Here is a 15,032-nt window from a genome sequence, read left to right as displayed (position 1 = left end):
AGGTAAGATCTCCGCGGGTGAAAACATGAACACACTGGCTTTATAGTACAAAATGAAGTTGTGCTTCTGATAAAATGAGGCACTAACACTGTTTTTCATGTTTGATACTGTAAAGCTGCTTGATTTTAAGCAAACTATTGAATAAAGTGCTATACAAATAAACGTGACTGGAGTGCTAATTTGCAGAGCTTGTGCTAACATACCCATGTTGTTATGATCAGATGCTTTTCTTATGCTTTCTATAAAAAAATGCTTGCAGTTTTCTCATTTTTGTTGTGTTTATTTTGTTACTGAGAAGAAAGTGTACAGCACATATTTACACATTCATCTAAGGGACGTCGCTCTCAGCAGTGTGGGCGGCGTCAGATGTTCGTTTACAGTATATCGTTGGTCACGCATTTCAAACTTCGTTTTACCCCTAAACGAAGAACGAAAAAGAACTTTGTATGAAGTATATCGGGGCCTTTAATATTTTTGTTGAGCCAACACAATATATTTTTTTAGATTGTATAAATCAGTTTTTGTGTTAATGTGAGCACACCCACTAAAAGAAAACAACAACAACAACAAGGTTTTGTGCTGGAATGTAAAACTTTTGGGATGGAAATTATATGAGGTGGGAGGAAAAACTATTTTTCTTCCCGTCTCATTTTTTTCATCTCCATGTCCCCTTAGAGGATCCATAAAGGTCAAATATTATCAGTGCTGCAAACTTGTCACATTTTGATAAAATGCATCATTGTGAATCCAATGTGATTTGTGAAGCTACAAAATATGTGTAACACAGAATACATGCTAGACTTTAAAATGTTGTGGAATAGCGACAGTGCAGACAATATAGTTTACATCTTACTTGTGTTTATAATTTAACAGTATATAATTAGGCCAATGAAACAAGATTACGAGGCTACAGTATTTATTAGGCTACAGTGAAAACATAATCAAAGATTCATAATAAATGCATGACGCCCCTGCAGGTACGAGTAATGAGAAAGTTTAATTTTGATTTCATGTTGACTTGAATGAAAGTGCTTGTAAAAAGCTGTAAAGCAACAGCACCCTTATCTGAACTGTCTACACAGATATCCTCCATTATTCTGACATCAATTCATCTTCTACAAATCTTTGACAGCCATTTTCAACGTGTTATTTCAAACCCAACAGAAAAAGTTACTGACTTGACGTCAAAGGCGAGCAGCCTGACTAAGATGCATTAGCCCTCCTGCAATATTATAGATTGTTTAAATAGTCTCCTAAAAACAAAATTGATCCAGTATTATCAATGTCACTCACTGGCAAGATAACGTACAGCAGCTCTCCATCGAAGGGGAAAGCCGCTATTGATTACAAGACATCTTTTTAATAAACACATATCTCCTTATGGATTTTAGACAGGCCCGACTGGTAATGGCATTCACAGCCTATAAACTGTGCTGAAGATAAATGATCGGCTTCAAGGGGTTGTTGCGATGTGTGCAAGGAGTTTGCCAGAAAACTTCAGAGTGGGCAACTGGCAACAATCGGGCTCTTATGACAAACAGATTGATCGAACAGTATCAATCGACAACTTTGGGCCAGCAGCCAACCAGGAGTGTTTTTTTTTAATGTGAAAAGCTTTTGAAGAAGTTCAGGATTGTGATTGTGGAAAAGACAGTAAGGTAGGAGTGATGCAGCTCAAGGGAGGCAATGCTCAGTTAACGGATGACAGCACAAGGACCCAATCTCGAAGTCGAGGACAAATGACCTTCTCGGCACAGCAACCAAGCCGTTGTCGCTTATTCTGTGAAGATTTTTCATGTACAGAAGTTGCAGCTTGTTCACTAGTTTTATGAAATGTGAAGAGATTGAAAATGTGAGGGAACAAAAATGACAGATGACAAAAGTTGATTTTCCAGAAGCGGCCGTATGAACTTTTTTCTTCAAAGTACAGTCTTTGAAAACATTTGAGCACTCAAAGAACTCAAAAAAGGTAAAAGATAAAACTGCAGCCTAAGAAAATATACAAATGAAAGACTGTCTGATTCAGAGTCTTTGCCAGATGTTTCTGGCATCAAGTCATTTTCTGTCCTCACTGAAAGAAAAATGTTTCATGATGCAGTGTAACAAAATCAGAACTTTTTGGATGTTTAATATACAGCTATATGAATTTTACACCAATGAGGTTTAGCTGTGGGCCACACTGAGGGAGAAATAGCACAATAGTCTTCTTACTTTGTATGTATACTGTGCATAGTATACACATTTTCTGTATGTTTGGGACATTTGGCAAAACGTGCAGTATATTGCAGAGCACATAACAACTGATAACTGTATCCCACAATGTGCTTGACTTAACCTTTCATTTCCAGAGTGACAAATGAACTGGAATAGTAATATCACTAATCTGTTTATCTGTTTATGTAATATCACTAACAATATCACTCATCTACTCATCTTGCTGGATCTGTCTGCTGCTTTTGACACAGTTAACCACTAGATCCTTCTGTCAACCCTCATGATGAAGGGCATATCAGGAACTAAACTTCAGTGGTTCAAGTGTTACTTCTCAGTTTGTTCCTCCAGGGTGTCTTGGAGGGGTGAGGTGTCTAAGTTGCAACATCTAGCTAATAGGGTGCCTCAGGGCTCAGTGCTTGGACCACTTCTCTTCTCTATCTACATGTCATCACTGGGATCTGTCATTCAGAAACATTGTTTTTCCTATCACTGCTGTGCTGATGACACACAACTCTACCTCTCATTACAGCCAGATGATCCGAAGGTAGCTGCTCGCGTCTCAGCCTGCCTGACAGACATTTCTTGCTGGATGAAGGACCATAATCTTCAACTCAACCTTGCAAAGACAGAACTGTTTGTGGTCTCAGCCAACCCAACACTTCATCACAACTTCTCCATTCAGCTAGGTTTGTCAACCATAACTCTGTCCAGGACAGCCAAAAACCTTGGAGTTGTGATTGATGATCATTTAAACTTCACAGACCACATTTCTTGAATTACCTGGTCATGCAGATTTGCCATATACAACATTAGGGAGATCAGGCCCTTACTCTCGGAGCATGCTACACAAGTCCTTGTCTAAGCTCTTGTTCTATCCAGACTGGACTATTGTAATGCTATCTTGGTTCTTGGTAGGTCATCCAGCAAGCACTTGCAAACTTGGTCTTTAACAAGCCCAAGTCCACGTCATGCCTCTCTAAATCAATTTGCAATGGTTGCCAATTGCCGCTCGCATCAAGTTCAAGGCACTGATGTTTGCCTACAGAACAACCATTGGCTCTGCACCCCTATACTGTACCTAAACTCACTTCTTCAGGCTTATGTGCCCTCCAGAAGGTTGTGCTCTGCAAGTGAATGGCGCCTTGTGGTGCCATCCCAATGAGGCACAAAATCACTTTCACGGACATTGACTGTTCCATGCTGGTGGAATGACCTGCCTAACTCAACCCCAAGCTGCTGAGTCTTTAGCCATTTTCAAGAAACGGCTAAAGATGCATCTTTTTCGTCAACATTTGTCCCGTTAATACTAAGACTTACTATTCTATTCCATATATCTATTTATTTTTTATTTATTAAAAAACAAACTTGCTGTGTGTGTACTATGCTACTTGTACAACACATGAATATTGAATATTGTTGCCCTTTTGTTGGTTTGATTGATTCTATTGTTCTCCTCATTTGTAAGTTGCTTTGGATAAAAGTGTCTACTAAATGATTAAATGTAAATGTAATGTAAGTATCAAAATAAAATATAAAACAAAATGAAATTTTAAAATAAATAAAAAATATATTCTAAAAATTATCTGAAATATACATCATTTAATATAATATTTGTGATGAATATTTTGGGGCAAATAACATGATTTTAAGTTTTTTACAACCTGAACTAACTTGTCATGTCATAAACTGTCAAATGATGCAATATTTTAAGAGACTTGAGGGCCTGCTATATCATTTTTTCATTCTTTTTTCTTTTTTTTTGGCATGGCGCACATTTTTAAATATGTATAACATTTTAACAAAATTGCTTGTTATTTTTTTCCTAAACATTATGAACGATTTTGTCTGTACATTTTAAATATAATTTAATATAAAAATGTCAATGATCTATTTATGGTCCCAAAGAGGGACAAAACCGGAGAACTTGACTAAACAACATGGCATACTCCAATATCTACATGAGCCCACTGGACAGCTCTGAAAGAATTTATTTTGCGAACCAGTGATAGCACAGCACAGATCAATTTGGGCAGCGAGGCGTTGCACGGTCTGACTGGGTATTAATGTAAACATAGTCAGTTATGTCTATGTAATTGAACGTAAACAGATGGAGGGAACAATGTCAAAATGTGGGGTCTGTGCATTAGACCTTGCAGTGTAAATGCAGCCAATGTGAAGGAAAGAATTTTCTATGAACTTCCTTTCCAGTGTTACGACAACAAAAGCACAGTGAACCCAAATTTAGTTTCCTTTATGATTCATGATTTCACCACAGCATGGTGAAGAGCTCATCCGTCCCCGGCGTCTGCTTTGAACGATCCTAACCGCTCGTTCTCTGTGACAACAGACACCTGAACAGATGGATGCTGCCGCAGACAGACTGGGCCTGCTCACGTTCTTAAGTACACTGAGGATCACTGACAGAGAGAATGATGGAGCACCTGGCGTGGGAGAGAGACCTTCTGTTGTGCCACTGTAAATTGGCTTGACAAGAAAAACGTTTCGCCTCTCAATGTCAGACATTTGAGCGCTGGCATAAACGGAACTGCAGCTCGGCAGGTGCAGCGCAGAAAAAGGAAAACCGATCCGCTGAACACATTTCCCTCATTAAGTGAGCTGCCCCGAGGCCGTGAATTACGCTTTCCGTTTTAACGGCTACAGAAAGCCAAGTTAGACATTGCTGGCGTGTACTGTAGAAAGTTCTTGCTAATAATAAATAAAAGAACATTTGACTGGATTTTACATTTTCAGAAGAAAGTTGAAGAAGTGCTTGTCTGTGCAAAACATTATGCTGGGGTGTTATGGGTGGTTTCTAAAGTGTTGATATACACGTTTCTAGGGTGTTTTGTGTAGTTGCCTGAGAGTTGTTAGACAGTTGCTAAGTTGTAGGTGGTTGCTAGGTTGTTTTGGTTGGTTGTTAGGCACGGTTGCTAGGGTGTTCTGTGGTTGTCAGGGTGGTTTCTAGGGTGTTGTGAGGCAGTTGATAAAGTGTTATATAAGTGGTTGCTAGGGTGTACTGCATGGAAGCTAAATGGTCGAATGTTTCTAGGGAGCTTGTAGGTGTTCTAATTGTTTGCTGAGGTGTTGATATGTGACTTATATGGTGATTTGGGTAGTTGCCTGAAAGTTGTTAGAAAGTTGCTGAGTTGTAGGTGTTTGCTATGTCATTTCAGTGTTGTTATAACAGGTTGTTAGACACGGTTCTGTGGTGGCTAGGATGTTCTAAGATGTTGTTAGGCAGTTGCTAGGGTCTTCTGTGGTTGTTATAGTGTTTTCTATGGTGCTGCTAGGCAGTTGATAAAGTGTTCTAGGTGGTTGCCTGGGTGTGCTGCATGGGAGCTAAATGGTAGAGTGTTTCTAGGGAGCTTCTAGGTGTTATAAATGGTAGCAAGGTGTTGATATATGGTTTCTATGGTGTTTTGGGTAGTTGCCTGAGAGTTGTTAGACAGTTGTCTCTAGGGAGATGCTATGTATTCTAAATGGTTGCTTAATATATGGTTTCAAGGGTTTCTTGGATAGTTGCCTAGACAGTTGCTAAGTTGTAAGTAGCTGCAAGATTGTTATAGGTGGTTGTTAGGCACGGCTATGTGATTTACGTTATGTTTTTAGGTGGTGGCTAGGATGTTCTAAGGTGTTCTAGGGTGTTGCAAGGCACGTTGCCATAGCCATATTACCCTGTAGCCCAAGCCTTATTGGCCACTGAAGCTAAGCAGGGTTGAGCCTGGTCAGTACCTGGATTGGAGACCTCCTGGAAAAACTAGGTTGCTGCTGGAAGAGGTGTTAGTAAGGCCAGCAGGGGGTGCTCACCTTGTGGTTTGTGTTTGTCCTAATGCCCCAGTATAGTGAAGGGGACACTTTACCGTAACAAGCACTGTCCTTCCGATGAGACGTTAGACCGAGGTCATTTAAAATCCCATGGCACGTCTCCCAAATTCCCTTCAATGGCCTCCTAATAATCTCCATCCTATGAATTGGCTCTATCACTCTCTCTCCTCTCCACCTATAGCTGGTGTGTGGTGAGCGCACTGGTACCATTGTTCTGCGGCTGCTGTCGCATCGTCCATGTGGATGAGGAGAGATCCCTGATATGATTGTAAAACGTGTTGGTGTTGAGTGTACTGTAGTACATAGTAAAGCACTATATAAATGCCTAATTTAACAATTGTTCACTTGTCCGCTAGGTGAAAGTCTTTTCCAATAGTTTCTGAGCACTTTAAAAGCACATTTTTCCATTGTTATCTACTTATTTTTAATGTTTCCTTCCAAAATTTATTTGGCCAAAAAAAAAAAAAAAAAAAAACTTTATTAAAGAATTTAAAGCTATAGAAATAACATACAGCATTCTATAAAGTATACAGTATACAGTATAAGCAAAAATTACAACTTGTCATTTCAAACTTTTCTGAAAAATCACTTTGGCTGTCAACTGAGCAATTACCAGCTCCCATGGTTTGGCCTTTAGGGTCCTAAAAAGAAACTTGGAAGCCAATTTTAACTTCTAACTTAAATGAAATGGGGAAAAAAGTGGTTCAGAAAGTAGTTAGCTCAAATTTTTAAACTCAGCACTAAAACAGATGAATCGTCTTACAGCTCCATCTGTTTCTCTCAGTTTTATGTTCTCATTATCTGGCCGCTGGACACAGAAGGTGGCCGACAGGTCACACTCTTTTAGTTCTCCATCCCTCCATCACCTTCTGTTTTTTTCACCTTATAATGTTCCTCTCCGAGCTTTCTTAACTGTTCTGCAGCCTGTGAAAATGGGGAAAAGGGAGAGAGACAGAAGAAACTTCTGCATGAGTTACTATTTACTCAACAATTATCAAAGACTGTACAGTACACTAACATTCAAACGTTTGGGGTCTGAAAGATTTTTTTTAATGTTTATTTTTTTTAATTTATAGAAGTCTCTTATGCTCACTAAGGCTGAGTAAAAAATAGTGACATTTTATTACAATTTAAAATAGATGTTTTCTATATAATTATGTATTTTAAAATGTAATTTATTCCTGTGATCAAAGCTGAATTTTCAGCATCATTACTTCAGAAACCATTCTAATATGCTGATTTGATGATCAAGAAACAGTTATTACTATTATCAATGTTGAAAACAGTTGTGATATGTATGATATGTATTTTTCAGGATTCTTTGACAAATAGAAATTTGTGAAATGATACTGCTGATACTGCTGCATAACAGCTACCATTTACTGACAAGCCTAAAAGGAGCCACTCCTTAAATAATTGCTTTTCCTCATATTTATTTGTTTTGGTTTTTTTTGTGTGCAAAAAAAAAAAAAAAAAAAAAAAAAAAAAAAAAATTAACATTAAAAGTGAACCTCAAGGAACATATTAAAATAATAATAAAAAAATCTTTTACTGATCCCAAACTCTTGAACGCTAGTGTAGTCCTATATAACATTTTACATGTCAAGTTCCAAATAAAAAGAAAATAATAAATTACATATCATATATTTGAATAAATTAGATTAGATTAAATTAGATTTGACCTTCAGATACATCTCTATATACAGAAACTTACAGAAAATAAACCTGTGCTGAGAAATATTTACGTGACAACTAGCTCCAGTCTCCGCTATATAGAGTTCTCTAGAAATGCCTGGACCACATAAACATCTACACAATTTGCTGAGATAGAGACATAAATTTGAAAAATAAAACTGTAGCAAAAAAGGCAGATTGCTATGAAAGCACATTATGAAAAACACACAGTGTGACCCAGACCCTCCAGCGACGACAGACTTTGTATTCATGTCTAGCGCTCACAGTAGAGGAACCACCAGTCGCCCACTCTCTCCTGAGATAAGTCCCTGCAGGGGTGTGATTAAACATCCTAGCGGCTGTGTCACTTCCTGATCCAATCTCTCAGCCACAACACTTTAATTCCTTTGCAACTGCTGCGGCGGCACGGGTTGATGGAGCCTGTTGCTGCCGTTGAGTGAGAGGTCAGTCTCATAAACACTGGCAGCTGGGCTCACCATGGGAGTGCCGCATTCATAAAGCCATAATAAATGTTACAGCACATTAAATCATCCCAGAGGTTCAGCACGATATTCCAAACGAAAGCCGTTCAGTCATGACGTTTGAGCGCCAAAGATTTTAAAAAAGCGTCCACCGCATTACCCTACTAGTCCCTACTAAGAGTCACGTAATACTTGGCAATAATCGGCAAATGAATATGTGCTTGTGCGTGCTAGGAACCAGTTAGGTGTAAATATGGCTATGGCGTATGTGAGTTTTGACTTGTTGAGCAGTGTTGCACATCCTGTTTTCAATTCTGGCCTAATGAGATTATGTAGTTCACCCTAAAAAAATTAGAACACTGTCTTCAAATAATTATTGTTCCAAACGTTAGATGTTTATTTATAGCAATCAAACTAGAAGAGGGAGTCTATCTAAGCCCAAAGGGCCAAAACATTATTAAATTTTTCTGTCTTATCTCAAAATCTTGACTTAATTTTCTTGTGATTTCGACATAACGAAAGTCATTTCAAAACATAAAATGAACAAGCAAATTTGTTTTTACTACGATCAGTAAATTAAGCTCTGTTCATACCAAGAACGAAAACTATAAAGATAACTATAATGATAAATGTATTCGCATCCGCCACACACACAATAACAATTTTAAAGGTGCCCTAGAATTAAAAACTGAATTTATCTTGGCATAGTTGAATAACAAGTGTTCAGTACATGGAAATGATGTACAGTGAGTCTCAAACACCATTGTTTCCTCCTTCTTATATAAATCTCATTTGTTTAAAAGACCTCCGAAGAACAGGCGGATCTCAGCATAACACCGACTGTTACGTAACAGTCGGGATCATTAATATGTATGACCCCAATATTTGCATATGCCAGCTCATGTTCAAGGCATTACACAAGGGCAGCCAGTATTAACGTCTGGATCTGTGCACAGCTGAATCATCAGACTAGGTAAGCAAGTAAGGACAATAGCGAAAAATGGCAGATGGACCAATAATAACTGACATGATCCATGATATTTTTAGTGATATTTGTAAATGTCTTTCTAAATGTTTCGTTAGCATGTTGCTAATGTACTGTTAAATGTGGTTAAAGTTACCATCGTTTCTTACTGTATTCACAGAGACAAGACTGTCGTTATTTTCATTTTTAAACACTTGCAGTCTGTATAATTCATAAACACAACTTCATTCTTTATAAATCTCTCCAACAGTGTGTAATGTTAGCTTTAGCCATGGAGCACTATCAAACTCATTCAGAATCAAATGTAAACATCCAAATAAACACTGTACTTATGCGATTAGACATGTTGCATGACGAACACTTTGTAAAGTTCCATTTTGAGGGTTATATTAGCTGTGTGAACTCTGTTTTTGCTGTCGCGAGCTTGGGGGGTGGGGAGCACGAAAATTTTAAGAGGCCGCAGCCTGAATCGGTGCATATTTAATGATGCCCCAAAATAGGCAGTTAAAAAAATGAATAAAAAAAAATCTATGGGGTATTTTGAGCTGAAACTTCACAGACACATTCAGGGGACACCTTAGACTAACATCTTTTGAAAACACGTTCTACAGCACCTTTAATTTTAAGCATGCTGCAATTATGTCATCTGCTGCTTTAAATGCTCAGTCTTTTTAAAGTCAGGTAGATTCTGATTAGCTGTCAATGTTTTTATCGTTCATCAGCTGTATATATATAAAAAAAGCAATCTTAAAGTGATTCTAACATGTCATTATCATTAGTTGTGGTGTGGACTTCCCTCTTCTCATAGAATTAGAATGATTATTCAAACTTTGGGCCATATTTACTAAACGGGGCAAATTAGCATGAGAGCTCAATTCCACAAATGTGCCAATGGGAGTGGCAAGTTTTGCACATGATCTACTGCTGACGTGCAAATTAAGTACTTACGTTTTTACAGCAGAAAAACTTAAAATATTTACAAATCTTTCATGTCATAAAGATAAATGTATAATTTCCATTTTATCATTTTGTAGATGAACGTAAGATCACTAAACCCCACCCCGAACCTAAACATACCCATTTTATACAGAATGTTAAAAGAATAAAACATATTGGACATAAATGTGTAGGAAAATGACAATTTTAGTAAAAATATAACATTAAAATGATATTTTGAGCCGCTAATCCTAAATCTACCCATAAACATTTCTTAAAACTCCGTACTGTTATAAATAAAAGAATATCAGACAAACAAGCATAATCACTAATTTATTAGTGATTATAAATTAAACAAGCATAATCACAATTTATTTATTGCGAAAATGTCAAAAGTGGTACCAAAAGTAGTTCAAATGATGAGTTCCTCTCTGGAAGTAATAGTTTTTTATAGGGTACAGAGCATTATTATCATTATCATTATTATTAATCCATGAAAATATGATGAATCCGGCTTCCGCTGTGAAAGCGCGCACTCATTTAAAATGTCAATCCACTGAAACAGGGCATGTCGCAATCTGTGACGAAGCACATGAGAACCAATGAGCGTTCGATATCAGTGCTGTAAAACTTCTTGAGGGTGGCGCTACTTTCAAATTTGAATCATAACGAGGGCAGACTTTGACTGAGACGGTCGCTGCTGCTGAGAATGAAGATTGATGGGTAAAGGGCTGGATTCAGATCTGTTCCTTACAAACATATGGATTCTAAAGATATGGAATAAAGCAATCAAATAAAATTGATGTGAATTTATGTTGTGCTTTGGTGTATCTTATGGTTGTATTGTCAGTCGCTGCATAGGAGAAAACGCCTTCTGTGTTGCACAGCAAACAAACTAAATATTACAAAATGGTTAAACAATTATAGAAATTTTATTCATAAGGTGTCAAATTGTAGCCTTGTTTACCATTATGTAATCCTCCGAAACGAGTTTGCAGCACAAGTCACGAACAGAAATGTTATTTCATATTAAGTAGATGAGTAAACTGTATTCAAAAAATGTGAAAACATGTATTGATATGACAATTGAATGCATACAACAGATTTAAAAGATTTAATGTCACGATTTTAATATTAATACATGGGAATTCATATAAATTCACACTTTACGTTACATGATTTACATTTTATTGCTGTTAATACGTAAGTATTTTAACATTTTAGTGCTATAAATACGTCAATGTTGTATGTTTTTGTGTGTATGAAAACGTAAGTAAATGTATGTGTGGTAGAACCACACTTTATGTAAAAATACACATATATTCTCATGAGATCACATTGGTCTGAAAGGGAAACTCCTTCAAATGCATATGCAATAAGGTCAGCCGCAAAAACAACTCAGTCTACGCCTTTTCAGTGCTAATTTTGCACTGCGTGTCTTTAGTAAATCCCGACAGTATTTTTTTAACTCGAAAAGAGGGTTTGCGCTGGTGAAAGCTGTTAGTAAATTTGGCCCTTTATAGTTACAGTTATTGTCTGGCCCTTTATAGTTACAGTTAACGTCCTTGATGTTAATGAGCCTTTCCTCAAGCTGACATATGTCTATGTCTATCCGTGACACACCAAATCAGAGTCTGAATCTTCAGAAGGAAGCTACAACTTCATTGTCAAAGACACTATAACTATGAGCAGCCAGATAACTTGTGGAGCCAATTATATTCTTATTTCAGTTTCATCTTCTCATAGACTTGAATCTCTTTTTCTCAAAAATACTAATGTGAAAAGTTGGTGTACGAACATCAATATAGTATTGTGAGGTGAACCACTGAATCAAACTAAAGCTAAGACTAATTATCAGGGTAAACAGAGTCCACTGGGGGCACAATATTGGCTTGTAAAGTCTGGACTGGTCACTCTAGTGTGCCCACACGCTAACTTGGCTTTGAATTCCCCACCAATCGCAATCCAGCTCAGTTGACAGAGGTCAGGTCGACAGATAACCAAGTCCAATTTATAGCAGCCCAAACCATTCTCACTCGTTTAGCTCGGAGAAAAACAGATGTCCTGGTTTAGGACTGATAACGCTCACCGCCTGCTGATAAATTTCACATTCAGGTGGACAAGCTGGGGGGAAATGGGTTTGCGAGGAGTGTGAAAAGGGCTCGGATTGCTGTCAGGAGGGGGGCCGGTGATTGGACCCAAGTCGGTGCGACGGACAGAGTCACAGCGTGACGGATCAGCGTTGACAGCCAGTGTCCTGACAACCTCTGGATGGAAGGCTGTAATTTGATCAAGCTATCAATCAATACATCCAGATGGGCATCAATCAGGAGCGTAACGTGCTGCACCCTTATCCTCCTTCTTTCGGTGGCCGCAATGAGAAAAAGGAGACAGGAAAATAGGGGACTCAATTTCTGTTCCCTTCGCTCACATGACAGCATCAGACTGAGCAGGGTCACCCTGGCCTGGGTGTGCCTGACAGAAACACTTAGACGGTGGAAGTAAGTCCCACCTGACTGGACACATTAATGAAGCAGGTGAAGTAGGTGCAGAACTGCTGGAAATATGAGTCAGTGTGAATTAATCGAATGCTGCTCTCTTCCAATGATACTTAGAACTGTAGCTCAGTACTGCAAGAAGAAGTCAGAAACTGTTAAGTGTGACATTATAACAGTCCTTTAAGACTCTTTGCGGTAAACAACAAAAGTAGCCTCACTGGCCAATTATTAAAAAATCTGACAGCATCAGCTGTCAGGAAAACCATTCAGAAGCCATTTATAACCTGTGGCTTTGGAGAAACGGGGCTGAGTAATGTTAGGTCATAAAAACCTGGCATTAAGAAAGAGGTTATCTACATCTTGGGTGTTGAACTAGGAATAATTGGGAAACTAAAGCTTAGTGGAAACTCTAAATGTAGTGGAAAGACAGATAAAAAACACTCCTGAGTCAGGAGAAGAAAACAATATACAGGTCTGCTTAGGCATTAAATTGAAACCCAAAACAAGGCTGTAAACGAGAATCTGTGACCTGATCCAAGCGGTCTTGGCAAATTTTGTGACCAAACAGGACATTGCTCACTCTTTTTATTTCCTATCAAGCGTGTAGACACAGATGCACATTTACAGAGAACCAAAGGTGTGCTAAGAGTCATGTTAAAAAAAATAACAAAAAAACAAAAAAAAACAACAGACAAAAGCCTGATAAGATACACGTTAACATTAAAAGATAATGTGACGAGCAGGGCGGGCGAGAGCCGTGAGGGAATGGCGCGAGGCCGGTGACGCAAGTGATAACGAGCATCACCTGGGAGGCGCACCGGCCTTGAGTCTCTCACGGAGGAGCTCCGGGAGCATAAAAGGAGGAGCGACGACCGTGACGGACAAGAGAGGACCAGGCCTGGATATTATTTTATGTTTTATTATGTTTGTGTGGCCGGCAGACTTCCGCGAGGGTCTGCCGGCATTACTTTCGTTTTGTTCTTTGTTTATTTTGAATTAAAGTTACGTTGAATGTTCGCCGGTTCCCGCCTCCTTCTTCCCATATTTACGAACTGCGTTACATTGGTGCCGAAACCCGGGAGGAAGGAGGGACATGCTGTCGGAGAGCCCTCGCTGCTGAGGGGGATCGCGGTGCTGCGGAGTTCGGGCAGCGCGGAAGTGTGAAGACCGCGAGAGTATGCCCGAGGCGGTGGTGCTGGAGCCTAGTGGCAGGTGGGACGGAGAGCTCGAGGCCGTGCCCCTGGGACGAGGTGGGGTGGCTGCCGTCCAAGAGGGAGTGGAGGAGTCGCTGCCGTTCGCCGTGGGCCGGAGCCTGCTGCCGTCCGCCATAAAGGGGAGGAGCAGGGAACAGGGGACTCGCTGCCGGCTGCCCTCAGTCGGAGGAGCCATCGCCGGCCGCTAGGAGGCGGTCAAGGATCGGGCCGTCCACCGAGCGTCCAGTGCCACCGCATGGCACCGCGAGGAAGAGCCTCTTGGCAGGCTGAGGACCAAGCGGCAGTGTGTCGGGGAACCGGACCAACTACTGTGACGGAAGAGGGAGGACCAGGCCTGGATATTATTTTATGTTTTATTATGTTTGTATATTACTTTCGTTTTGTTCTTTGTTTATTTTGAATTAAAGTTACGTTGAATGTTCGCCGGTTCCCGCCTCCTTGTTCCCATATTTACGAACTGCGTTACAGATAATAATAATGATGTTGATAATAATAATAACAACAACAATAACAATTATTATGTTTTCACCCCCCCCCCCCAAAAAAAAGGCTAATGCCAAAGACTAGAACATGTTATTGTAAACTGTGATTTAAAAAAAAAGAAGGAAAAAAAAAGAAAAAAAACATACCTGTTCAGGTGTAAGATCCCTCTGTTCATTAGCTAGCATTTCATATCCAACCATAAACTTGCGGATGGTTGCGGATCGCAGTAGAGGAGGATAGTAGTGAGCATGTAGCTGCCAGTGGCTCATGTCTTCCTTTAGATAACTTCCTGTCGGAGCCCCTGGAGTACAGACAACAACTGTTACCACACATACATGTACTGCAATTGGACATTACTAAGAGCATCATCATTTAATTTAAAACTTAAAACAAAATATGTCCAACCCAATTTTATTCCATAATGTGTCATATTTCCAAATGATTTTAAATGCGAAAAAAAGAGGATTTTATCCATCCAGAATAGATTTGATGGTAAAATGGGGTTGTTACACACCAGAATAAAGTCAGACCTAAAAGCGAGTTTGCAGTGGATTGTGGGAAGAATGAAAATGTAGTATATTGTAGCTATATTGATATTAACCTCTATCTGTTGGGAGCCAAGATACGTGGATCATCCATGCATATCCTACTGATAACGCTTCTTTTTTTTTCTGAATCAATAATGATATACTATTATTGCAGATATACTATTACTGTCAGT

General features: G+C 39.1%; 1 protein-coding gene across 2 annotated transcripts in view; it reads right to left on the bottom strand.

Annotated features, from left to right (window-relative positions):
* Window positions 1-978: 978 nt before the first annotated feature.
* Window positions 979-15,032, bottom strand: part of galt (galactose-1-phosphate uridylyltransferase) — a 162,631-nt gene continuing 148,577 nt past the window's right edge. For both annotated transcript variants that reach the window (XM_048175271.1, XM_048175278.1), the window contains exons 10-11: window positions 14,458-14,612; window positions 979-6,963 (exon numbers count right to left, since the gene is read on the bottom strand). In XM_048175271.1, the coding sequence (XP_048031228.1) occupies window positions 6,883-6,963; window positions 14,458-14,612 (236 nt within the window). In that variant the 3' untranslated portion in view covers window positions 979-6,882. The remainder of the gene's footprint in view (window positions 6,964-14,457; window positions 14,613-15,032) is intronic.

Source organism: Megalobrama amblycephala, linkage group LG2, assembly GCF_018812025.1.
Source record: "Megalobrama amblycephala isolate DHTTF-2021 linkage group LG2, ASM1881202v1, whole genome shotgun sequence".
Classification (NCBI taxonomy): Eukaryota; Metazoa; Chordata; class Actinopteri; order Cypriniformes; family Xenocyprididae; genus Megalobrama; species Megalobrama amblycephala.
This window is presented reverse-complemented; position numbering and strand designations above follow the sequence as displayed.